At 37.4% G+C, this 26,462-nt stretch overlaps 1 protein-coding gene across 2 annotated transcripts; it reads right to left on the bottom strand.

The window, feature by feature from the left end:
• Positions 1-722: 722 nt before the first annotated feature.
• LOC136254080 (mitochondrial carnitine/acylcarnitine carrier protein-like) lies at positions 723-19,157 on the bottom strand. 2 transcript variants are annotated; one of them, XM_066046737.1, is made up of 9 exons: positions 18,899-19,155; positions 18,632-18,852; positions 16,732-16,822; positions 16,138-16,258; positions 16,022-16,094; positions 13,069-13,175; positions 2,234-2,283; positions 2,107-2,181; positions 723-828 (listed from the first exon to the last, which is right to left on the bottom strand). In XM_066046737.1, the coding sequence occupies exons 1-9, from the start codon at positions 19,010-19,012 to the stop codon at positions 766-768; spliced, it is 915 nt and encodes a 304-aa protein (XP_065902809.1). In that variant the 5' UTR covers positions 19,013-19,155; the 3' UTR covers positions 723-765. The 2 variants fall into 2 exon arrangements, with proteins under 2 accessions (XP_065902809.1, XP_065902810.1); XM_066046738.1 differs by lacking the exon at positions 2,234-2,283 and having other exon boundaries at positions 18,899-19,157.
• Positions 19,158-26,462: the final 7,305 nt, after the last annotated feature.

The raw sequence follows: 26,462 nt of genomic DNA, 5'->3' as shown, positions 1-26,462 counted from the left end.
GTGTAGGATAATTAGTGAAACATTCCTGACTGCTCTATTACAGTATTTTAATGCAGGTGACTGCTTTATTAGAGTGTTTTGATCACTATAGCAAAGGGATCCACAGTGCTGCAAAGAAACATTGCAGTGTAAAATCCTGTAAATCCATCCCATGATGATCTTTATCAGATATTTTCCGTTGGTTATTCCCATTTCTGCTTTCCATTCCCATCCCATTCTTCCTAGATTTCTACTTACCCATCAAGCAGGGAGCATCCAGTCAAGGAAGACAACCTAACTCTGGGAGGCCTGCAGCTGGACTAAGTGCTGTTGTTCTGTTATACAATAAATAAATTTCAGACCTATAACACACACACAAATTCTTAATCTAATTACACAGAGCTATAGTCAACAATGTTGTATGAGCCTGGAGTTTTATAATATTGCACTTCACATATGTAATTACTTATATTGGCATCAGATTCCTGTAGGCATAAAAACCCTATATGTGACCGGATTTACGAAAAGGGGTCTTCCACAAACATCCAATTCACTAACTTTGACGGTTTGTAACTTCGGATTGGAAAAGACTATTGACTTGAAATTTGATCAGACCAACATGGGGTAATAACTGGTTTATATGTTACTTGAATACAAACTTATGGTCTCTCAAGTTCATGAAATTGGATGTGCGTGGAAGACCCCTTTTTGCAAATCTGGTCACATATGTTTTTGAAATTGAATACTGAAAAATAAATTATCAAAAAATATATACAGGTATTCTCATCACCACGTCGGAAATAAATAATCCAGTACTTTCATTGATGTCTCATATCCAAGCAAACATGCCTGTAAAGGTGGATACCATAGCAACCAGTACATACTGTATTGTAAAGGTGCAACCAGTACATACTGTATTGTAAAAATGCAACCAGTACATACTGTATATTTCCAAAGGAGGCTGGTCACGCATCATCAAATACGTATCTTGTAATCTCAAAGAAAACTATTCAACCAGTATCAATATAAAGTATTCCAATATGCAAATTGATAGTGATAAATTACAGCTCCCAGAGCACTTCTTTCAGCTACTCAACATATTGTGCAACTTTCCTAGCGAAGAAACAAGCACTACACTAGTGTAGTTTTTTTACAAATGTGACCAACAAATTTCAAAATAATGATACCGTTATTAAGTACCATGTTTGGTTGTGCAATCACATTTACAAAGACGTTGGGTGCGTGATCAACCTTCTCTGGTGTGTGGTTGGACACTACAACAGGAGGGACCAAATTTTGCAGCTTTGCTAAATCCTAATTCTATGACCCTCAAAAACCCATGTATAAATATACAGCAGCCTCGATGTAAATTTTAATTATCTGGGCAAATCATGTACACAAACCCAAAGCTATCAAAATTCAAGCCATACAATAACAAAGATGGTATAGTGCCACCATGCATAAACTTCCAAGATTTAGTCACGATTTTTAAAATTCTGTAACTCTGTAATGGAAAGTGCTATTACCATGAAATTTGGAACAGTTAAACAAAATTAGGCACCTACAATTTGAGTCAATTTTCAGGTTGTTTCAAAGTTGCATTTCTAAGTTGCAGACCTATCCCTTCATAAATCCTGATTTTTCACGAAAAATGCATCAAGTCAGTGACAGTTTAAGATAAACTAGATTTACAGCATTTGATGTGTTCACCTATGGTACTGTGAAAATGTTACAGAGCATTTTCTTGATTGCTGCTTTAAAATCAGTTATACAAGCAAATAACTGAAAAACTTAAAACGCATCAACTACTGCATACCTTGCAGGAATCTAAATTCTTTTTACAGAATAGAATGTATATTATATATGTAAAAAAGTTACAGAACCATTTTAGCATAGCTTATTTGGTTGAGTAAGTATTGCTCAATCTTTGCAGGCGTGTAGAAATTTTCACTTTAAAATCAATTTAAAATATGTGATAATCTAAGTTCATTGGCCTAAATTTTGTTCAGCAGTTCATAAAAAGCAGCACAAAAGTGTGTGAGGTGGTAAGAAGTTGCAGTTTTAAAGTTGAAAAAAATATTTTTAAAATATTTTTGGAAGTTTATGCCTGGGCGCACTATAGCTTACAGCACTTCCAGGAAACCCTCTAATGACCACTGGTGTAAGTCCCTTGACGAATGCAGAGGGTCCTTCCTCTCGTATCTACAGTATGAACACAGATGACATCATAGTTATCATAACTATCACTACCTACCAGTTCCCTGAACACAGACCTCATCCCGTGAGGGTAACGTCCTTCACAATCTGTTAAAATGGTAGTAGATAATGACATTATAATAATGATACATTACCTTATATGATACATTAATTAATACTTTATGTTTCATGAATTTTGACCTCCTAGAAGTGAACTTGCAGGTAAAGAAAACTATTCTCACAGAATTATTGCAGTTACACTTGATGAGTGTATGACTGCTCTATTGATCTTCATAGGTGTTGGGCTAAGCCTCTATTGAAACACAGTGGAAATATTGATTCATTTTGTGTTGTTACATACACTATGCATGACTACTTTTGTATACACAGCCATCCTAATACTATTTTAACCTATAGAGCTTTTGAGGAATGAATTTTCACAAAATGTGAGTAAAATATGGCATGTGGGCACATAAAAAACTACCTACTTTTTAAAACTCTGATGTGTCATAACTTCGTACTCCATCATTACTTGGCCATGAAATTTTCAGCACTTATTAAACATTTAGTTGGCTTTAAACTGCAAGTTGCAGAATAAAACTATTCTATCCCAATACTGATATACGAGATGATATGTGGCAGGGTATAGTTTGTGCCCACATGCCCTATTTTTGCAGGTCCAGTTACAAAATATGGGCATGCATGCATAGCTTAACTCTTATAGCCCAAAACTACACATTGATCAAATCTGTTCACTGGGCTACTTGGAGAAGTTTAATGCAACTACAGCAGCTTACTTCTTATGAAGCAACAAAACAACAACAACTCACATTTCCATGCTTTAACAAGTGTTTAATTTCAATTGTGGATTCTCATGTGAGTCATACATATATAGCCTGATAAAAAAATTAATGGTAAAGCGAACGGAGCCAGCCAGAAAGTAAACAATCACAATTCCAAATTTGAGGTTTGGATTGAGTAAGAATCCAATCATGCTGTAAAGAAAAGCTGGTTTCTCTCTGCTAACATGGTAGGGCACCCCAAGTATGATTTTCATTGACGTGACAATTTCATCCCCACCAGCTAGATAAGAAGCACAATAAGCATCCATAGTACAATTACAGGCAACAGTATGGTTGGATGCCCCCAGGCTACATTTTAGTAATTTAAATGAACTAGTTACGTAGTTAGCTACAAAATATTCTAAGCTATAAAAAATTATAACACTTCCTTGCAGCAATTGTGAAATTAATCTGAGTTTTACTTTCTGGCTGGTGGCTATGAAATCGTAATGTCGATAAAATACGATTTTTTTAATGTTTGGGCTGCCTGAGAATAGAATAGCTAACTCTTCCTCACAGCGTGGTGCTAAAGGTGGATGTTCACTCAGTCTGTATTACAAGTTTGAAATTAATCTGAGATTGTATGCTATCTGGCTGGCAAAAATGAAATTTTTGTGTCAATAACAATACGATTGGGATGTCGTGCCATCTGAGAATAGAATAGCTAACTCTTCCTCATGGCATGGTGATGAAGTGGATATTTACTCAATCTGTACTGCAAGTTCGAAATGAATCTGAAATTGTTTGCTATCTGGCTGGAGATGATAAAATTGACAATGTCACATCGATAATAATATGCAGCATTGTGTTTGAGCTGCCGTGCCATCTCAGAAGAGAATAGCCAGATCTTCCTCATAGCATGGTGATAAAGGTGGATGTTCACTTAGTCTGCATTGCAAGTTTGAAATGAATATGAGATTGCTTACTATCTGGCTGTGGCAATGTAATTTACACCAATAATAGCACAATGAATATGTGGGTATAGCTATTTCATTGCCACCAGCCAGATAGCACACAATCTTGGATTAATTTCAAACTTGCAATAAGGGCTGAGTGAACATCCAATTGTATCACCATGCTGTGAGGAAGAGCTGGCTTCTCTCTTCTCAGATGGCAGAGCAGCCCAAACTAAAAATTATTTGGATTTTACCAAATAAAGCAACCCTGTGCAGCGATACAGCTAGACCTTTACTGCTACTATGCACATTTTTGAGCACAGCAACCCTAGATAACATTTAGAACATTCAATCCTGTCCTGTGGAAGTAGCTGTGTTTACAATACCACGTTTTTACTGCAACATGCAAAAAATTACAGTGGCTATTTTTCAAACTAAAACAATCGCGCCTCCAGTTTTAGAGCTGTTCAAGCATCTATCAGTACAGTAAGATAAACGCCCTGCACTGGTAAAGAAATTATTTGGTCAAGTTAATTTTTTCATTGGGAACCCTATCTCAGTGTCAAAGTTTTGCACCACCCAGCTAGCCGGCAAAACAAGGGAATTAGGTAAAATTTTATGCCACGGATGTGGGGGTTTAGGCAATGTTTGTAACAAAGTATCAACTGTGCAGTGGCATATCTACGACAGGGCTTTGTAGGGCCTAGGCCCTGCTAAACTGGCTAGTGCCCTACCAAACTGAAGACTACCAAACCCACAATCACCAACTTTTCATGGGTCATTGCATTATCTGACAAGTGAAACTAGTTATTCTATACTAAATTACTCACCAAATTATTAGTATCGAGCTGTCACAAAGCCAATAATTACGATAATTCTAATTGACACCCATCAAATGAGCATGTGAGTAAATCACCAACAAGTGATTTAATCACGTGCTCAATTGACGTGTTTTAAGGACTTAGATAAGGACATGTCTTCCTAGTGTTCATGTACAGTACCGCCCAGAGGTAATATTACACTTGCGAGCAGTTGACACTCATGTAACCAATTTTTGACCTACAATTTCTTTGGCATGCGTGTGCAAACTAACTCACCACATGTAGCCACGACACACAAGCTCCCTCGGGTGGCTGCCCCAGGAACCGCGTGCCTTCGCATGTGGTGTATTCAAGTCGTGCGTCGTGTCGAGTTGTGACCTGGATTTGAGCACTCAGGAGGGATTGTAACGTTACCTCTGGGCGGTACTGTAGTTCATATCTATAGATCCTTGTAAGATTTCATCAAGAATAGGTGTAGTGAATTGTCTTGTTCTAATGCTTTTAGTGTTACTGTACAATCTGAACAGGTTAAATATACTTCATTAAAAATCTAATAGCATGTTTTTTTTTGTAGCTAAAAGGGCCTCAGTACCATTTTGCAGCTGTTGAAAGTCAATGTTTTTCTGTGGGGGGGGGAGAATACCCCTGCCTTCAGCAGCATATACAGTTCACTTGCTGTGCCCTACCAATAGGGAAAGTCTAGATATGCCACTGGTGTTTAGAGGATTTAGACTAATAGCTGGGTCAAATATCCTATTTTCCATTCTTTCCTGCAAAAACTTTGATAGGTGGCAGGTCTATTCAGAAGTTCCTGGCTAACTCAGTGAGATCAAAGAGAGGATAATGGTTTTAAAAAGATCACTTGACCTACATGTCACTGCTGACATGTGTAAGGCATGATTATTCATGTTATGGTGACTGTTGGGCCTAATGGTTCTTGCAGGTTGGGTTGCTAGGGACAATCTTTCATGTCGAGATTTGTAACTGTAGTGGCGTATGCAGCTTACACAACTTTCCACGTGTGAAGCCATACACATGCCATCTGTTCTGAGCTTATAAAAAACACAACATACTTGGTAGTCTTGCACCGTCACAATGCTGAGCGAAATTAAAACCTTTCGGCTTTGTCCTTCCTTGGTTGGTTCTTTATTCAAGGTACATTTACCGCACAGATGCGGCATGCGGAGCAGACTGGACTGAAACTGAAAGATGCCATATTTAAGGATATAGTAGAGCCAGAAAAACTTCTCGACACCTTGAGTTATTACTGGCTAAAGCAATCATAAAAAAGGAGCAGAATTATTAAAAGGTTTGAAAGCAGCCAAGGTAGTTACTTTGTGCAAGCCCTGCACTGCCAGTGATGATACTGTAGTAGAGGTGCAACGATATGACTTTTAGCCGATATTCCGATAGCCGATATAAAATAATATTATCAAGCCGATAACAAAGTCGATCCGATATGGTAGCATGAACATTTTCTCTAACAATTTGCTCCCTAAATGTAGTAAATAAGTGACAGAGTGGGACTGTAATCAATAACCAACACTACATAATCATGCGCTGCTTGGATATTACTAGAGCATGAGTGCCATTAAATAGATGTTTATGTATATCTGTATCTGCTGATTTTTAAGGCATGTTACCGATCCGATACCAATATGCAAAAACAGGGCAAATATAGCCGATAACCAATAGCCGATCCGAATATCGGTGCATCTCTATACTGTAGATCATGGCATCCAGCCACTCACCAACAACATGATCTCCAAAGTTACAGTGGACCAAGGAAGTTTTGAAAGTAAACCATCACCTGGAAGCAAAACATTGCTAGTTTCGATTTTAGTAGGGAACCCAGGCATTGGTAAGTCATGTTTTCAGTGATACGTAATGTACCGCATTTGTAATTACCACGATGATGGAAGCATCAAAGTTCCTGACGTTGTTGCAAGACCAGTAGGAAAAGAATCTTTGACTTTTTACTTCCATAAGAATGGAGAAGCCTTTTACACAACTGATGTTGTAATCCCATGGTTTTGTCACATCCTATACCCAGAAGTTTCATTGTATCTGTTTGAACCTATATCCTGCTTAGAGGACCCTTCTGGAATATGGGTAAAATTTCGATGATAATGACATGGTCCCCTGATGCAAGATGCTACTAAGAATGTAAAAAGAATGGAGGCGCAATGTATTATATGCCTTGTTGGACGCTTCCAGAACTATTGTTTGCAGGAAAGTACTTACATAATCAACATTCTGATGAAATAAAAGTTGACTTTTCCCAAGAAGCAATCACGGAAAGGTTTGAAAGAATTGGGGGCATCTTTAGGTATGCACTTCCTCACAATACTGAAGTTTTAAATGCTAAGCAGAGTAAGCACTCTACAATATCTAACACAAAATCAGTAGACATTTTTATTGCCACATGCTAACATCGAAAAGACTGATTCAAACAAGGATAACATCAGTTATTCGATTTTAAACTTTTAAACTTTCGATTTTATTCAGTTATTCAGCATGATGGTATAGAGAGGGGAGTTTTCATAACTTTGCCATGGAGATTGCAAGTGAACACATTAAACGTAGCCTTGCTTTGATTGATTGACAGATGATCAACTTCTTAAGTACATTGGGTATCTTCACCAAATGTTTTAGGGAAGGCCAGTTGTGCCAGAAACATTTGAAGTGGTGTACAATGTAATTGTAACAATGAACAACTTAATGAACATGGAAGGTGGACTAACGTAGAATGGAACTTATCAAAGAATTGTAGGCTAAGCAAGGGCAAAGAGTTCATAGAAAAGATGCAGCCTGGTACTCTATGTTATCCTAGTGATCCATTTTTCCCAACAATAGTCTTTATTTTTGTAACATAAGAAGACAAAACAAATATTTTGTACACAAGTTACTTATGCAGAGAGCCACATCAAAATATATAATTTCATGGAGATTGCAAGTGAACACGCTAAACGTAGCCTTGCTTTTTTGATTGTTTGACAGATGAGCAACTTCTTGAGTGCATTGGATATCTTCACCAAATGTTTTTGGGAAGACCAGTAGTACCAGAAACAGTTGAAGTAGTAGTGTATAAATCAATTACAAGAACAAACTTTTCAAGTGGCAACTGTATGAACATGGAAGGTGGACTAACATAGAATGGAACTTATCGAAGAATTGTAGACTAAGCAAGAGCAAAGAGTTCATAGAAGAAATGCAGCCTGGTATTCTTTATTATCCTAGTGATCTATGTTTTCCCACTGCAGACTTTATTTCTGTAGATTTCCAAAAACATAAGACAAATCAAGTATTTTGTATACAAGTTACTTCTGCAGAAAGCTACATCAAAATGATTTTAGTTCATAAAAACTCTACCAGCAGCTTAAAATGGATCCGCAATCTGATGAAATATTTATCTATCTTGTTACTCAGCTGAAGTGGGTAGATGGATACACAAAGAACACAATTAAGAAACTAATCAGCGGAGGAACACTACCACATTTACGTTTTGCAGTTGTAAAGCTAACTGGTGATTGGCACATATGCCAGCTTAACTTGTAATGTAGGATTTATTCATTAGCAATGAACTGCAGTATTTTACAACTTCATTTTTGCCACAGTAATATGAGTGTAACTTTCCCTACTTGTTGTAGCTACACAATTAAAGAGAATTACAGATAATTTTTGCACGTTGTATTGTCTCATGGTTTTTTGGTATGTTAAACAGTATGAAGGCTAAATTATTAAGAGGTGGATGTAGGTTTACGTACAAAAGGTATTACTATATACACACCATAGTACAGCACTCATGCAATGCTAGCTTAGCACTTGCAGATGGCTTGTATATATGTAAAGAATTATGACTGAGCTGTGTGTATTTAGGTAATTTGAAGGTTCCAGGTTCATGCATGGTTATGCTTTAGATAAGAAATTTTTAATCAATACTAAGAGATTGTCATGAATGCCAACAGAAGAAGTCAACTTTTGCAATAAACATTGGTGTGGGACAGTGTCAAATGCTTTCTGAAAATCTAAGTAGATTACATCAACACAATAGCCATTATCTAAATGCTGAGTAAGGTAATCCAATACCTGCAATAACTGGGTAGAACATGATCTTCCCAGTATAATTGATAAAGAGAAATTAGTTGGTTTCTAAATACTAGATGAATTAGTATGTGATCTTTAACTACAGACTCCATCAACTTACTGTAGAAGGACGTTAGACTAAGTGGTCTATAATTACTAGCAAGATTCCAATGTATTTTCTGGCAGTTGAACACAGTGAATTAGACAGAAAATAAGCTCCCACGTGAATACCATATGTGACTGGATCTACGAAAACCGTTCTTATAGCCCAAGAAAGGAAGTTTGATTTTTCACACAAACACAAAGCTTAATCAATGCACTATCAAGTTTCACTGCCACATTCGACCAGAGTGAAGCAGTCTGCTTTTGCTGGCTGCTTTTAAAAAGCATAGTCATACGAGTGATATGGGGTCTTGATGGAGCCCTGGCCAACCAGGAGATGGCTGTGTGTGACTGTACAGCTCTGTGGTGCTGGACAATGACCTGTGCTGTAAATTTCCTTTCATTTTAGTCAGTTCTGAGCCCTGAATGGCCCATAACGTGGCCTAATTCATCCCAACACGTTTCTTTTCAATTTTTGAACACCATCTTTCCCACCTTCCAGGGCCCCCGCCTCCCACCCTTCTGGAGCTCGCCTGATACAGACAACCTCGGTTTAAAAACTATCTAAAATGGCGGGCAACTTAGCTGTTGACTACTTCTTCAGTGGATGATCGGGAAGGTAAGAAAGTGCTGTGAAACGTGTGAAAGTTTGGTATGCGTAGCTACCACCATTGGCCAGCTACAACACCCTGAATATTTAAAACCGACGTTTCTCGATACTTTTAAATGGGCGATAAGACAGAGACAGTCACATATGCAGAGAGACAGTCAGAGACAGTCACATAATTATGCAGTTGCATCACGTCCTTACATGACGCTGGGTATATAAGAGTGTAACAGTGTGCTTTAATTCAATGTATGCCACGTGTGTTATACAGGTTAGCTTACAGTTTTGTCAAGTGTGCTCCAATACAATGTCAGTGGAAGAGAAACTCGAGCTTCTTATGCAAAAAGTCTGCCAGTATAGACAGAGTGGAAGAAAAGCTTGAGTCTACGTCAGCGGAAGTAAAGTGTGAGGTGAACACTACCCAAGAGAAGACATCTCAAGATATAGCCAGAAAGATTGGGAACACCAGCTACCAGTTGTGCAAAAAAGGCACAAGCACCAGTATAAATGTAACTGTGGTATAGAAGAAGCAATCAGCTCCACCTATACAGAGTTGGAAAAAGTGATGTCGTCAGTTCCTGAGGAAAAGGAAGCACTAGAAGGTATGAAAGCAATTGGCTGCTAAGCAGAAGCATATAAAGATTGCTGATCAATCTGATTTTGGCTGGGGCACTGTTGCCCATTATCAGGAGGATCTGTTAGCATCTGGTCCTGAAGACGAAAAGGAGATTGATCAGGCCGAATCTCGTGCTGAGAATGATGCTATTAAGATGCAGAAAGAGGAGCCAACTAGCAGCCCAGAGGTGGAGGCGGGAATAACAATAAGAGAAGATGCCTCCAGTACCAGGATCCTTCCTGGTACGATTTTCCAGGGCCAAGTAGTGGCCACTATGGTGACAGGTGAGACCAATGGGGGCCTCCCCCCAACTGGCTGTGATGCCTCAGAGGCCATACAAGCCGAAGGTGTAGGGGCCGTGTTTCCAGTGTGGTGGATTCGGCCATATAGCTAACTTTTGTTGTGCCATGAAAACCATATCCCTTTTCCCAGCCTGTAGTGCTTGCACAGTATGAGTACAGGGGGTGCCACTGCTGCGGTGAATGCTCAAGTCCCAGAACGGAATTTTAAGAGGCATGGGCGATGGAAAAGTGAGAATGTCAAAGATAATTACGTGAAAGACAGACTAGAAAGTCGTCTAAAAGTGTTAAGGAATTTTGGATTGTATCTTAAAAGTTGTTACAGCCTTCTTTGTGCCTCTATGCATATTGCTAACCAACCGCTGTGGTAGCACAACCCCACTAAGAAATATGGCTGGGAAAGGGTAGTGGTGTATAAGGGTGTATGGTATATGGTATGATGTGGGAGATGTATTTTCTGGTGGGTTGAATGCAGTGAATTATACAGAAAATAAGCTCTCACGTGAATACCGTATGTGGTTGCGTCACATCCTCACATGACGCTGGGTACAGTATATAAGGGTGTATTAGTGTGCTTTAATTCAATCTATGCCACGTGTGTGATACAGGTTGGCTCCCATCCACCCTCCCAAGTTTTCGTTAGCTGTATTCCAGATAGGAGTTAAGAAGTAGATGTGATTTGGACATTAGAACTTAATCATTTGCATACACAGCAGAGTGGAGCAATTTAGGGTTTTTCCAGCAGTAAAAAAAATAAAATAAATCAGCCACCAGGTTTTTCCCCAAGGCTGTTTGGGCTGAGCAGTTCTGAAATTTTTTTGTTAAGCTTATTATTATTTTTCTAGCCCCCACTGCTACCCAAGCTTTTCTCATGTAGTTGTGATGGTTTGTGTAAAATGTATTTGGTGTGATGTATACTCTGTAATTCATTTTGACATTATTATTGTTGACCAACCACTGTGGTGGCACGACCCATGGATAAAGCAGTCAACTGTCAACTTTACCTGTCTCCATCGATGCATAACACTAAGCTGCTAGTTTTCAATTTGAAGAACGATTTAATTTTCCTATTATAAAAGGTTACACTTTACACAATTACATAACAAACACGCACTAGTCTGGAAAAGATCTGGTTATCCCAGAAATGGAACCTCTATGGGTGTGTCTGTTTCAGAACTAGCGCATTTTGCTATGAAATGCATTTTACAAGTCATAGTGAGGCTAAAGTATATTCTATGAGTGAGTTATGATGCCATGCTGCCACATGGCAGCAGTGGCCGTTAATGGGTTAAATTATAGCTTACAAATTCTGGAAAAGCACATTTTTATGAGAATGACATGTGATTAACTCTTGGAATAGTCTTCCTGTGGAAGTTATTAGTGCTACCTCTGTAAATCATTTTAAAGAATTATTGTACAAACACCATACACACACAATGTACACACTAATGTATAACTTAAAATGTAATGATCAGGTATTACTATAGGCAAATGCCTTTCTGTAGCTATTACCTTTCTGTAGCTATTCTCACCCTTGTTTCTTTACTTTTTCAGCGATCTCTATTCCCATGTTATAATTTTTAAACCAGGTGCACACCCACAGCCGGCCAAAGGCCAGCTGTGGGCGTACCCGGTTTACTGAAATTGTTTCCAAAAAGTGTGTGTGTGTTTGTATGTTTGTATGTATATTTGTTTGTCTTTCTGTACCCACGTGAGTACAAGTTTGATCGCTAAAAGCAACCTTGTATGTGACAAATAAAGGCCATGCATTAAACTTCTGGCTTTGGTTTAAGATGGTTAATACGTGCCAGTTTGAAATACGGGTGAAACGAGTTTATAAGGACGCGGTGAAGGCCTTACTCAAAGGGCTCTACTGATGTCAAACAGCCAAAAACACAACACAGCTGGCTTTCTAGGCTACCGGGTATAACAAATTCCTTCGAGTTGAAAGAGGGCGTGCCCGTACATACACTTACGAAAATGAAGAGCAGCTTCGAGGCTTTTCCTGAAAGATACTTCTGTGCATTATTAGTGGGTTAAAGTGTTTTGTTCGAGGTACGCCTCCTTAGCAACGTAATTGCAGAATTACAAAATACTTCATCAATTACGAAATACAAATTCATTTGCGTATATATGTAGCAACAAAGCAAAACCCAATATAAATTAGTTTAGTACACTGTTAATTAATTCCAGTTAGGTTTGTTTGCTGCATGGCGCCTGATTTTTAGAAGTAGCACAACATCAACTTGATTAATTTACAATATCTATGTTAGTGGTTGACTGCTTTATTAGAGTATTTTTTGCTACAAGCAGTGACCAATAATAATGGGGGCATGGCACCCCTTCTAAAAATGGTCCAGATGCTTCGACAAACCTTCAGAAAAATATTGGTGCTTTTATCCACTTTGTAACGATTTCCTCACAATTCAGTGCTAAGCTACCCTACTAAAGCTAATTTAGCATGGCTTTGTTAAGAACAATAGACATTAATTTATTAGTTCTAGTTCTAGTTTGTTTCATTTGGCAATTCCAGTGCTAACAGTGCTTCACAATATTGAGCACTATTCAGTTAAGGAAAAGCAAGGGCTGATACTATAGTGATAAACACTTAATGATCACCTTACCAATTTGCAATCTTGTCTTGAGGATGTCAACAGGAATCATTATCCAGTACAGCACTCCGGCCACTCCTCCAGCAAACATCACTTTCAGAGGGTTAAGGTCATGATGACTAAAGAAGTGCATACGTACATATTAGCAGTGTTGGGCAAGTTACTTTGTAAAAGTAACTAGTTACATATTACATATTACTTGCAACTGAACTATTTAGTTACAGTTACATATTACCCATAAAATAAAGTAGCTATAATAATATTACATATTATATTACTTTGTGTACACAGCCTTAAGCTGTCACGTGTGAAACTACCACCTTATCACGTGACATGATTTCGTTGTTGGACAATATGCAAATTTTGGTTATAAGTAAGAAGCTGGTGAATAAGTTTCATTCAGTAGGCCTCGTTACTTCGTTGTGGCTAGGCGTTACTCAGAGAATAACTAACGAGATTAGTAATTTCGTTACTTGTAGTAATAATATTACATCATATTAGACTCGTTACAGTAACTATATTACTTAGGTAACGCATTACATTTGTAAGTAAAGTAGCTTGCGTTATATTACCTGATTTTTATAGCGTATTTCGTTATATTACTTTGTTACCACAAAAGTAATAATATTATGTAACGCGTTACATAAGTAACGCGTTACTCCCAACACTGCATATTAGAGAACAATTTGATTGTCAGATTGAACCAATATTTCACATGCAGTGGAAATATTACTATCCAAACTACAGTAGTGTGTGGGAAGAATGTTTACTGTTTTTGTACTGGCCAATTCAATCAAGAAAATAAAGCATAATTTGGGACCAGTACTAGCTTACTTATTTTTCTTTCCAGCAATTGTTTTATTTTTACCATATTTGCTCATTACTTTGCTAGAAGTATAGTACGGAATTTAATACCACAGTAGGTATAAGTGTTCATTGTTTTGTAGTGACTGTTCTATTAGAGTAAATGTTATTGGTGAGTAGAGTATCTTGATCTCCAACGACATCTGAAGGAGCATGGAATCATGTACATCATTGTGTTAAGTGATATGTGGTAACACTATATTTGCTTCCAATTCTCTCAAGTACAGTGGACTTTCAGCTATCGGGTGATGATAAAGTGAATTGTTTGGAAAACTGGAGCACATACATTTATATAATACAGAGTACTGTTGAAATACTCTAATAGAACATACACTTGTGTACAAAATACCCTAACAGAACGGTCATTTCCAATTTCGGATAACTGAGGGTATGGATAAATGAGGATCAGATAAATGAGGGTCTACTGTATAAGCAAGCAAATTTTACCTATTAGACCAGCATTCCATTTTGTATTATTCCAGCAAAATCAATGCATCCTTACTACATGTGTAGTTTGGTCAAGAGTTGTTTAATTACTCTATTAGAGCATACATCGATTCTATTAGAACATACAGCCTTAATTTTCCTAATATCCAGAAAGATTGGTCATTTTGGCATTCAAACATTTCACATTCAAATAATCGGCTTTCCACTGTAGTGTTTAATAGTTGTATTGTAACTATCAAATCTGTTCATATTTACCCGAGTTCCCTTACCTCGTTTTGGACTGGAAATCTGCCAAAACATTTACAGTGGAACCTATCTTAGTGTCCACCTCTATAAAAAGACCACCTCGCTATTGTGACTTTTATACACACCCAATTGCAACTGCATTAAGCATTATGGTCCAAAGGTGACCGACCAGCTTAGACAAGTTCTACTGTAATAGCACAGCCAAGCTTTTAAACACAAAACTGTTTATCAGAAAAGTTAAGAACAATTGAACAATGAGGCAATAAATTATTCCATACATTTAATAGATGGGCAAGAGTATGCACTGAACACACTCATCACCGTAATACAGGAAAATTTTCGTTGGGTGAAAGTTTTGTGGTTTCAAAGCAAACCACAAAAGTTTCCCCGCTACTGTAAATTGAAATAATTTTACTACAATTTTAAGTTTTACTACTGCAAATCATCTTGGCATGCCTAAACCGCAAAATTTTTGCCCAGCAAAACTCTCCCTATTGTATTTTTGTTTTCCACTACAGTACTACTTCAGAAATGAAGATAGCGAACAGATAAATCCAACATTTATACAATCAAGCAAAACTACAGTACATTAAATTTCACTAGGGACTGCGGGAAGGCTAAAAAGTTTGTAAATACAAGTAGTTGGAATCTAGACAATAAATTCCTGTTCAATGTGGAAAAATTCGAGACTCAGTATATCCCCCAGTAAGATGCACATACCATAAAGCCTACAATTATTTTGAGGGGGGATTTATCAATAGTGGTGATAAAATTTCTGTGGATCTGCAAGCAAACTCATATGTAATATACGCTGGTCTAAAAATATTTCAAGGATAAATTTTTCACTCTTTCTTTCAAAACCTCAAATTAGTGAAAATTTTGGCTATACAGTATAGCGGAACCTATGTTAAAGAACTCAAGGACTCTCCATGTATCAAGGACTCTGTACATTTAGCTTCTCTATAAATGACAGATTCTGAAGTCCTCTACCAATAAAATTTTACCTCTATTTATTCATTATAGTAAAGTTTTGGTTGGTCCCAAAAAGTGTTTGTTGTACCGAAGATCCACTGAATTAAAATGAAAACATGGTTTTTCCAATAAAAAGCTATTTGACTAGAACAAACATTCTTTAATATTGTAGCAACCTTACAGGAGAGCATGAACAGGCTATACAGTAGACCCTCGGTTATCCGATCCTTGTTTATCTGTACCCATGAAATTGAAAATGACCGTTATACTACAGGTGTATGTTCTATTAGAGTATTCAACAGAGCTAATGTATGGGCTTCATCTATTGCAACAATTCACTTATCTGAACACTTTTATCATTGCCTAAAAACAAAATGGTTCAAATAACTGAGGGTTCACTGTACTGTAAAGTGACTATACATCACTTCTCCCTTACCATTTCCCCTCAGGAGTCATCAACTGCAATAACCACTCATAAGAGGAGAAGTATATCCCTCCAGCAGGAATATCTGTGTGTATATGATGATGCATGTAGAATCACCATGACCACACCTCTTAATGCTGTTGCCATGGTACCCCGGAAAATATTTCTTATACCTCCTTGACGATACAACTGCCAAGCACAGTCCCAGGAACTGGAGTACTTGACTGCACCCTTTGCCCCTTGTTGAATCTGAGAATATAAAATTGAATTAGGCAAAACTCCATAAACTCTGTATATACATTAGCAGGAAAAAAGCCTGTGTACAAATCATTGCAACACAATACCTGGCTGTCATGTGCATAGCATTAGTGAATTTCATTGCTAACTTCCCAGAGCACAAATAAATTCCCAGAGCACAAATAAATTCACATCAAGGATTTATCTGCTAACTACTACTACATGGGTGTGATACCTGAAATCTGCAGTTTTCAGCAGTTAGTGTGGGTAGTAATAGTAACGTTACACGTGGCAAACTTTTGGGCAGTGAGTGAGTGAAGAACAGAGGTAGTATTTGGGGTCTCCATAGGGCTTTCAAATCACTCTGAACAAATAACTATTCAGCCCTCTGTACCTATACAAGCTCACTATACACCATATCCTTACATAAATGTATGTGGTTTGCCAAGACAACAGATCTAGATACACTATTGTACATAACAAACCTGCATAACACATTTCACTCGTTCCACAGGAGCATATACCACAGTGGAGTACAGACCAGCCACCATCCCCGCAATGAAATACTGCCTCATGCTATGAGTATACATAAATAACATTACTTTATGAAATGTACACAAGTAATTACATAATCTGATAAGCCAGATCCATTACTATAATGGAGTTATTGGCTTTACCATTGTAAACTGCACCCTAGCCATTTGCTAGACATCTCCACAATACAGTTTTCAAGCTACATTGACAGACTAGTCCACTTTTACTTTTTTATTAATCAATGGTCAAAATGTTAAATGTGACCGGCTGAGCTAAAACCAGTAGTTTTCGCAAAATACGATTTTGCTACAAAAATGTCTGAAGCATATACACTTGGATAAGAATACACGTACTACATAAAAATTTACACACATTTCAATTGCTTTGGTATGCAAGTTCAAATCAATAAAACCTATACACCACCGGATTTGCCTGTTTATGAAGAGTCAAGAAAATCTTTGTTTCTACATCAAACAGTACGTGCTGATTTATGATGCAGTATTACCGTCATCATATTTTCTTTGTTCTTCTTCTTTGTTAACACAGAGGAGCATAGGGCAACCATAACACTTGATGGATTTGCCAGCAGTTCATGAAGTACAGATTGAGCCAAGCCCCATCTTGTGCTTACTATATTTGTGAGTGAAGATCAATTATAAACACCTGGAATTTATTCAGTACCATTGCTGCACAAATCAAATTTATTATTGTCTAGCGTTGAAACTTCGGCTGTCCACACTTTTGTTACTATAGATAACGGAGAAGCAATAAAATGGAATTCAAGGAGGGTTGTATACAATCACTGGACTGGACTAGTGGACTGGACTGGTGGACTGGACTGGTGGACTCAGTTTTTTTTGTTTGTTTTTCATTTTAGCACATATTTGGGCAACTGGTTGTAGCTATTGCTACATTGAATGTAAAATATGCAGGTGAATCTGTCTACCTGGCACTGTCTGTTATCCTAGAATTGTGTGCAATTCTCTCTCTCTTGGCATAATCTGTATTGTACGACTACCATTTGTTTTATCATGAAGTATAAACCATACAGTACATGTGTATGTAGTGTTGTAGTATCCATGCAAGTTATAGTCATGGAGTCAGCTAAATTAAGTGGCGACAGTTAACTGTCTTGCTATTCAATAGCTGATAAAAAGGTTCTATAGTTTTTGCACGACGGCAATAACAAGTGAAATCACATGCACAAGATTTCAACCAATCAAATTGATCCATTTTGAACTTTAAACTATAATTACTGCATGTGACTTCTGTTTTAGATTTGTTGACATGCAAGAACTATTAGAACCTCTGTACATAGCTGAAGCTGGGCAATGTTGACAAGTCTGGCATGATCACACCTTTCTTTGGTTTGTGTGTGGGTTTCTTTATGTGTGGGGGAGTGGTCTAACTACATGAGACTAACATACTTTCAACCAGTTGCCCAAGTATTTGGTTAAAAAGGGGAAAATACCTGAGTCCAGTAGTCCAGTCCACCAGTCCAGTCCACTAGTCCAGTCCAGTGATTGTATACAACCTTCAAGGGTTGTGCCGTTTGTTTGCTCAGCTGGTCACAAACAATGTTGCATTTTACAGACCCAGAAGTGACAAAATATTTCCGATTCCCTTAAAATGAGCACTAAGGCTCCTCTGTACTGTATAATTAGTAATCAGCATAGCATAAAGAGGGCCATTAACATGCATACACTCCAGCACCTAAACACACACTTCTTGTAAGCATGCACATGCTTGTGCACGCACGCACACACGTGCACAGTACACACAAGTGCACATACGCACCAACTTCACACACATGCACACACGTACACACTAACTTCACACACACGCACACACTTTAAGATATCGTCATTGTTCTTCAATTGCATTTTTTTACCAGTGGAGTATCCCAGGAAATACAGACAGTACACAGGAGTTACGCCAATTAAAGGAGACAACAGTCCACGGTACGCACCCCTCACTCCTTCCTTCTGCAGTGTGGAGTATAAACAGTGAAAAGTTCCTCGATACAATGGCGGTTGTCCTGGTAACGGCTTGGGCATTGTCTGCAGTCTAGTCTGATCATGACACAATGACACGTGATGTGATAACACCGCACCTTACCTTGACAGTATCCATGGGATGTCCCACTAATAGAATAGCTACTCCGCCCACACCTCCGGATATGAAGCTCTTCAGAAATGATGGCTCCTTGTATTTGACCTTGCCTTCTCCCATCACCAGTTGTCTACGTGCTGAACTGCGTGTGGAACGTAAACCGATTCGTTATCTTTCCGCAGTCATTGGCAGTGCCCTTTGTGTAGTGACGCCCCTTGATAGTTAAACCCCTGCGCTTTAAAAGAGACTTGACCTTATCCAATTCAATCGTCTTATGTTGGTGAGCGGTCATGGGGTATACAGTGTATTATCTATGGTCAGATATTATCGTGTTGTATACAAGCAACCGATTTCATTTTTATATAATAGCTCACGGCGAGCTGCACGACACCCGCAGAGTCAGAGTAAAGATTATAAGCGCCACCTACTCATTTGTTAGGCGCTAGTTCTGGTCTTTATAAATCAGCGACCGGATTTTGGAAAATCAACACATTTTACAACTGGAATATTATAAGACATTTAGTACAAGCTTCTACTCAGCTTTACGTACATTGATTCGATCAGTATAGCAGACTCTCAACTTGGAACTAGAGTTAACCTTGAGACACCCCAAAGTGCATGGTCACATGCAATAGTGGGGCTCACGCGCACACATTTTGTTAATAAAGAATGTCAACAAGCCGCATGAACTAGCTATACTGCATGCATACTGCTGTTATTTGCAGCTTATTTCTAGGCTCTATGGTCACGGTGTTAATTTACACATAGAATCTAAACAACCTGGAATTCCAAGCACGGTGTAGCATCACATGAATCATAAGTCTGCTTATTCAGCTTTATGCCTATCTTTGTGATGATTGTAGGTATCACTAATCCTTTCACTAGGTCCGAATCTGGCCTCTGCTCTGGCACATGATAGCTGTCTACCTTCATAACCAAGTTCATTCAAACTGAATTGATTAATACTAGAAAAACTTATTACTACTAAACAAATAACGAGAAAGTCACCTTACCATGTTATAATACAAGGTTTGGCAGGTTGGCTCCAGTCTTTTATAGATTTGAGCGCCATAAAATTTAAATATTTATCACGTGAGTACTATTTTTATATTGAGTTGACAAAAAGTTTCGATTGTGGGTTTGAGTTTTTTACAGGTGAAATCCTTGAGATCCGGAGCGTAATGGTAAGCATAATTATTATGTGGTCTTTATATTCAAATACTGTAATTCAGTTTATTTCGTGCAAAAAAAACAAAAGTTTGAAAAATATTTCCATTAAATTAAAAATAAAAAATTTATAAGACTATATACTCTATTAGAGTACCTTAATGTTTTGCAGCACTGGTAGCCACAGTCGTAAAAAGGAGTTAGCTGTGCGGTTCTTGATGCTTAATTACTGAGTCTTAGATGAAAGCTAACTAATACAGTATAGTTACAGTTAACTATAGCTATGCATATTTTGTACTAATTTTTGAGATGTGGCTGAATTCACAATACAGGAAATTCATTGCACAAGCACTGATGGATGATGCACAGTAATCTCACTTAGTTAACTGCTACAAGTACTAGTATTTAGCAAGTGTTGTGTGTTATGTCACTGTATTCAAATAAACCATCTGTTCGAATGTGTATTTTTGTAAATGAGCCATACTTCTGGAAATGTGTAACGTTAACATGAAGTAAAATTGCATTACAGAACTTTGTATCAAACAGTATATGGTAGTATTGTTTAAGTAAGGATTGCTCCTAAAATGATGTGCACTGCATAAAATGCTGCCTTTAAATTCATTCTAGAAACATGCATCTTACGTGACAAAATCACCTTTACAAATTACAAATTAGCTAATGATCACGATACTCTATCAAGTAACTACTCTAACAGAGCAATCAAGGCTGAAACTTTGCCCTTCAGCTACTCTGTATTTTTAAGCATTGGATTTACTGTGACTGTTGACTTAGCTACTGTAGTCTAAAATCCAAGAGTTTCTTAAATCTCAAAAATTACTGATTCAGAAAATGTGTCCTCAGACATTGTATAACTTCCAAATATTCTAGATCTGCCACTGTTGTTACATACTTGATAGGTGGCACATTTAGCCTATCTTTTTGGGTGTACCGTATAGTAAAAAACTTTGGCGGTAAAAAAGTGTGACGAAACCCGCCCTCTGTTGAAAAAATTGGTGGAAAAACTTTGCAGCAATGTGATAAAAGAGCGTGGTCAGTTTTACATATTTCACAGCAGATATAGGTTTCGGCACACATCCCATGTTTTTCCTTGGGGTTAATTTACTCTAAAACAGTTGAGATATGCTCTCCTAAATGAAGTGCATGCATAACTTAGTCAGGTCCTCTACTAGCTAACTGTATTATTATAATCTGTTCATTATCAACTGTGGCCTTCTACTGCAATGTCTAATAGTCTAAATGGTAATAGATGATATGAATTAGACGAGGATAAAATGACCTATTTTAATTTGCTTACTGGGTAAAAATTAATTCTGTCACTATTCCAAATATTTCATGGTCGCATGCATGCACCATAGGCTGGTGGGTACCAGCCTATATTGCTAGCATAATTCTGAGCATATTTATAGACACTGGAAAGCATCAGGTGTATATCGGCTCAGTTTTTCTGAAAACTTTTATCTGTGGTCTGACTGCATATATGTGGACATCCATCATGAATGGCTACATCCATGTGATTATATAAAATGCTCAATATAGTACTGTACCAGTAATAAGGCAATCATAAACCTTCTGCAGACTTGTTCAATTTGAGTTCATGAACTAATTTTACAAATTCTATAACCTATAGCTATATAGCAACCCCAACTGCCATTACTACTATTTTGTGCTGAAATGTATTGAATATGCCAAATAGGTTATCATGACAAGAAAAAATTATGAACACTGTACAACATAGCATAATAAAGAAAAAGGATTTGGGTGTGTGGATTTCATCAAATTTGAAACCCTCGAGCTCTCAGAGTTTTCATTGTCAACAAATAGCTGCTAAGGCCATGCAAAGTCTTAGTAGAATAAAACACTTTTTCAAGTTATTGTCTTGTAGCTCTTTCAAGATTTTGTACCATACTTATATTCACCCTCAGTTAGAATTTTGTGTTCAAGTTTGGTCTCCATACTTGATTAAGGATAACGTGTTACTGGAAAATGTTCAGCGTCGCACCACCAAACTGGTACATGGTCTATCTAGAATGCCATGTCAGAATCGACTGAAACTTCTTGGGCTGTACTCGTAGGCAAAGAGGTGATTTAATAGAAGTCTACAAAATATGAAATAATAACTATAATGTCGATCTTAAGAGTCTTTATATTGAACACCACCACCAGCAATAGAGAACACCATCTAAAATTTTACAAACAAAGAGCCAGAACTTCAATAGGACAGAACTTTTTCAGCCATCGGATAATTGATCAGTGGAATGATTTACCTAGTTTTGTAATCTCACCACCCACAATTAATTAACCCTTTTAAATCTAGATTAGACAATTATTGGTCTGTAGTAGGATATTTATACTGTGAAAGGCTTCAGGCCTAATGTGTATACATTGTTTTATCCATTAATAAGTAAATAAATAAATAATATATTAGGCAGAAAAATAGGCATATAATACTGCAGGATGGTCCCTATTTGGCTGGATAACCATGCATGATAAATTAAAATTTATACTCACGTAAAATTTCATGATGAACTCATGATCATGGATATATTCTTGGAATTTCATGGCCATGGAGAGTTGTGTTTGATAGTCAAAGGAGGTCTAGACCAACAAAAGAATTTAAGCAGGGAGATCAGCTTTGTTTTTTAGATTATATACTAACCACATGCATGCATACTTAGGTGCATATAGTGCATATCATGACATCACTGCATGGTGATGGTACTGTACATGTCACCATGCATCATTTCAATGAAGTCCATGTCATTATCATTACTAAGCTTACTAAAGTAGTTTTATACCAGAGCTTCACTGGAAAAGGTAGCAGCAGTATAGATACGTACCATAGAAAAATCAGTTAACATGGATGGAGAAAATGAAAAAAAAATGGCTACTGATTTTTTTAATTGCCATCAGATAATTGTAAAGTTCCCTTCAGTGTGGCAAACTAATTCTCCCAATAGTAAGTTATAAGTGTACACAAAGTGTAACTTCTTTCTCCCTTCTTCTACACTTCTCTTGCCATCAGTTGTTTCAGTGCCTTGCAAATTTTGGATAAGTCAGTGTTTATCTCCTTCAAAATATCATTGTTAGTGCATAAAACCTCGGTCTGCCATTATTACTATACCCACAGTACTCCTTAGACTAGTAACCCACAACATTTAGTTAGTTCCACATCTGAAATTGAGCCAACACCTATATACAGTATAATACATACAAGGTAAAGAAAACTGATGATGAATATACAAGCCACATATATTATGGTAATTATATTGGTACCAAGTGAAAGATTGTGTGTGCAAGTTATATGTGATTTCTTGATAAAACCGCATGATATTTTGGTCAGCTGACCATTTTTAGAGAGCACACACACAAGTGAGTTGTCATACTTGTTGTACAGTATAGTCTTAGTACAAGATTAGTATAGAGACCGTACAACCTGCATGTGTAGCTACATTAGTATACTTAGCAACTAATAATAATATTACATCCATGTTATTAGCAGGATTACTTCACAGAATATTAGGTGAGTAGCTAACCCTTAACAGTGGCCCCACAAAAGTAAGCTCTACTTCACTTTTGTGGGACCTCTGCCACCTAAGCTAATATTCTGTGGAATAATCTGCTAATAACATGGACATAATAATTATAATAGGCTTGCGCCAATTATGCCGGCATAATTTCGAGCATAGTAGGCTATAGCAAAAGCATCAAGCATTATGCCAGTATAATAGGACGATTTTCAAGAATTTTAATCAAAACGCGCAATGCGCGCACCAAAAATACTGCACAACATGAGAACACGCTGCACTGCATTTCATATCGAAAACCTTGCAGTGTTCAGGATTATTTTTACTATTTCTTGACTGATTTTTCACACTTTATGGAAATAAGATCAAGATACTCTGACAACTTCAAAATTTTTTTTTGATAACTTTTATTCTTAATGTAATTGTTTATTGTAATGAGCAGGACTCACAGGCATAATGCCTTTTCTCTGTATATAATAATAATAATAATAATACTCTAATAGAGCAGTCACTTACTCTAATACAGCAGCCAGGAAATGCAGATATATTCTAATAAAACAATCAGCTCTCGAGCATATCTTGATTTTGAGACCATAATTTTGAGCATAATAGGCTGGATTTTTGAGCACTGCTCAAAACATAATAGGAAATTTTCAAAACATAATTGGCTCAAAGCCTAAGTATAATATTACAGTTGCTAAGTACACTAGTAATGAGCTATTAGTATAGTGCTGTGCACCAGTGTGCAAATAACCAGTGTTGTGTGTTAAGGTAAACCATAAATTACCCCTGCTGACATCATAACATAACCTCAAAGCATGTGTAAATATGTGATTGTAATAACTGTTATTGCAAAACAGGATGTTGATGATCACTTTGGTACCACCTTAAACCTTCCAGCAGGCTTGTTGAGTGCCTATTAGCTATGTCACTTTACTACACACAGCCAATTAACCAGTTATTGCCAATTATTATTGGTAGGCAATACAAAAATTTTGTAGGTGTACAGCACTAACAGCTACACATACAGGTAGCACAGAAATCGAATGTATTGCTATTGCAATGTTTTTCATACACAACACAAGGGATTAATCGTTACTAATTTAGGCAGTCCAACATACAGATTTTCTGCGGTTACAATGTCTAGGGCATGCACTATATAGCCAAAGACTAGAAACACTGCATGAGCCGCCTGCTTTGTCAGTTTTGTTATCAGAATATACGATGTCCCTTAGACTGTGAACTGCTACTTACATCTTTCAGGGCGGCAGGGCCCGCCTTCCCCATACCAGCCCAACTCAATCTCACAATAGAGCAATGCAGTGAAGGTACAGTAAAAGTCTCAGTATAACACATGTAGTTAACAGGAGGCTGCCACACAAGTTGCTGTCAGACTGTAGACAGGATAATAATGTGGCAAAATTACCGTAATTTGCTTTTTTTCGTTGTAAAATAACTTTCGTATGCAAAATTTGTACGAAAATTATACAAGATCGAACTACTCTAATAGAGCAGTCATTCACGTAAATCATACACTGTAAATTCAGAAGTGTGAAGTTCATACTGATGGTATGACTCCTGCGGTCGCTTAGTGTGATCATCATACTTCAGAAGTATGAACATCACACTTTGAAGTATGATCATCATACTAAGTGACCGCAGGAGTCATACCATCAATTTACAGTGTACGAAAATATTTTACACGAAATTTTTATCACGAAATTTTTTTTGCACGAAAATAAAGCGAATTGCGGTAACCAATGTGGGCTGTACCTCACTAATGTGAGCTGTACCTCGCTTTTGTGGGGCCTCTGTTAACCCACCTAAGCTAATATTCTTTGACATAATCCTGCTAATAATAATAATAATAATAATGTGATATAATTAACCAATGTGGGAGAGACAGTATGTGGCATACCAATTTAAGTGCCAATTGGTTTGTCTCACAGTTGGGGGTGACACATTTGTAGGCTTCTTTGCAGGTCTCTAGTGAGATAGTGACTAATCATGAACCATGGTAATGGTTCATAATAGAGATTGCCTGTTTTTTTTTTTCCAAAATCGTAATTGAACACTCACCCAAACACCAACTTAGAAACCTTTTCCAACCTCTATAGAAATCTTAGAAGTTAATTTGGAAGAAGTTTAGGTCCACCAGCAAATATGAAGTCAGTTTAACTGAAATCTGCCATTTTGTTCATCTTATTTTTTCCCCACAGGGCTAGAGCAAAAAGTGAGTACTTTTGGGCTACATAACTTTCCTTCCTACAGTATGTCTTTCTTTGTGTCCATTTTCTGCATATTGCATCCATTCTCAAGCAAATTTGCTTCTTGTATAGGTTCACTTGGCCATTGATCTTCTGACTTAAGAGTAACCAAGTGTTAATAATTAAGTATCTCATCTATTCACATTAACATGTTCATTTGGAAACCCTATATCATTACCGGTAATTTAATTACATTATATTAAGCTCATACCAGAGCAGCAATGTTGTTGTGTACCACTGTGTACTGATCACATACGTATAGCTGCACAAGTGTGTATGTATATCTGAAGCCATACTATACTGCTGACCAAAGCATGCTATATGCCGCCTCGTTGTATAGTTCAAAGTACTGACTGCTGTACATGACTACACTAACTTGATATATTTTTAGTAGTGTGTAATATCAAGCACCACCAGCACCTCTTATTGGCATGTAGTTAAATGGATTTATAAAAAGCTAATTTTTTTTGAAAAATAAATTTTAAAACACAGAAATAGAGATCAGGGTCGCCCACAGGGGAGGAGGGGGGGGACTGGACCATTTTTCTCCGGGGTCCAGCCTGAAAGGGGCCCCAGGAGGCCCCATGAAGG

Source organism: Dysidea avara, chromosome 4, assembly GCF_963678975.1.
Source record: "Dysidea avara chromosome 4, odDysAvar1.4, whole genome shotgun sequence".
Taxonomy (NCBI): Eukaryota; Metazoa; Porifera; class Demospongiae; order Dictyoceratida; family Dysideidae; genus Dysidea; species Dysidea avara.
This window is presented reverse-complemented; position numbering and strand designations above follow the sequence as displayed.

Excerpts from the sequence above, each read along its gene's own strand:
- LOC136254080 (XM_066046737.1), bottom strand. The coding sequence starts at position 19,012 with ATGGGAGAAGGCAAGGTCAAATACAAGGAGCCATCATTTCTGAAGAGC. Across the intron at positions 16,259-16,731 it reads GAGTGAAATGTGTTATGCAG|ATTCAACAAGGGGCAAAGGG; the intron begins GTTTGTTATGTA and ends TTATATTCTCAG. Across the intron at positions 16,095-16,137 it reads CATGGCAACAGCATTAAGAG|ATATTCCTGCTGGAGGGATA; the intron begins GTGTGGTCATGG and ends ATATACACACAG.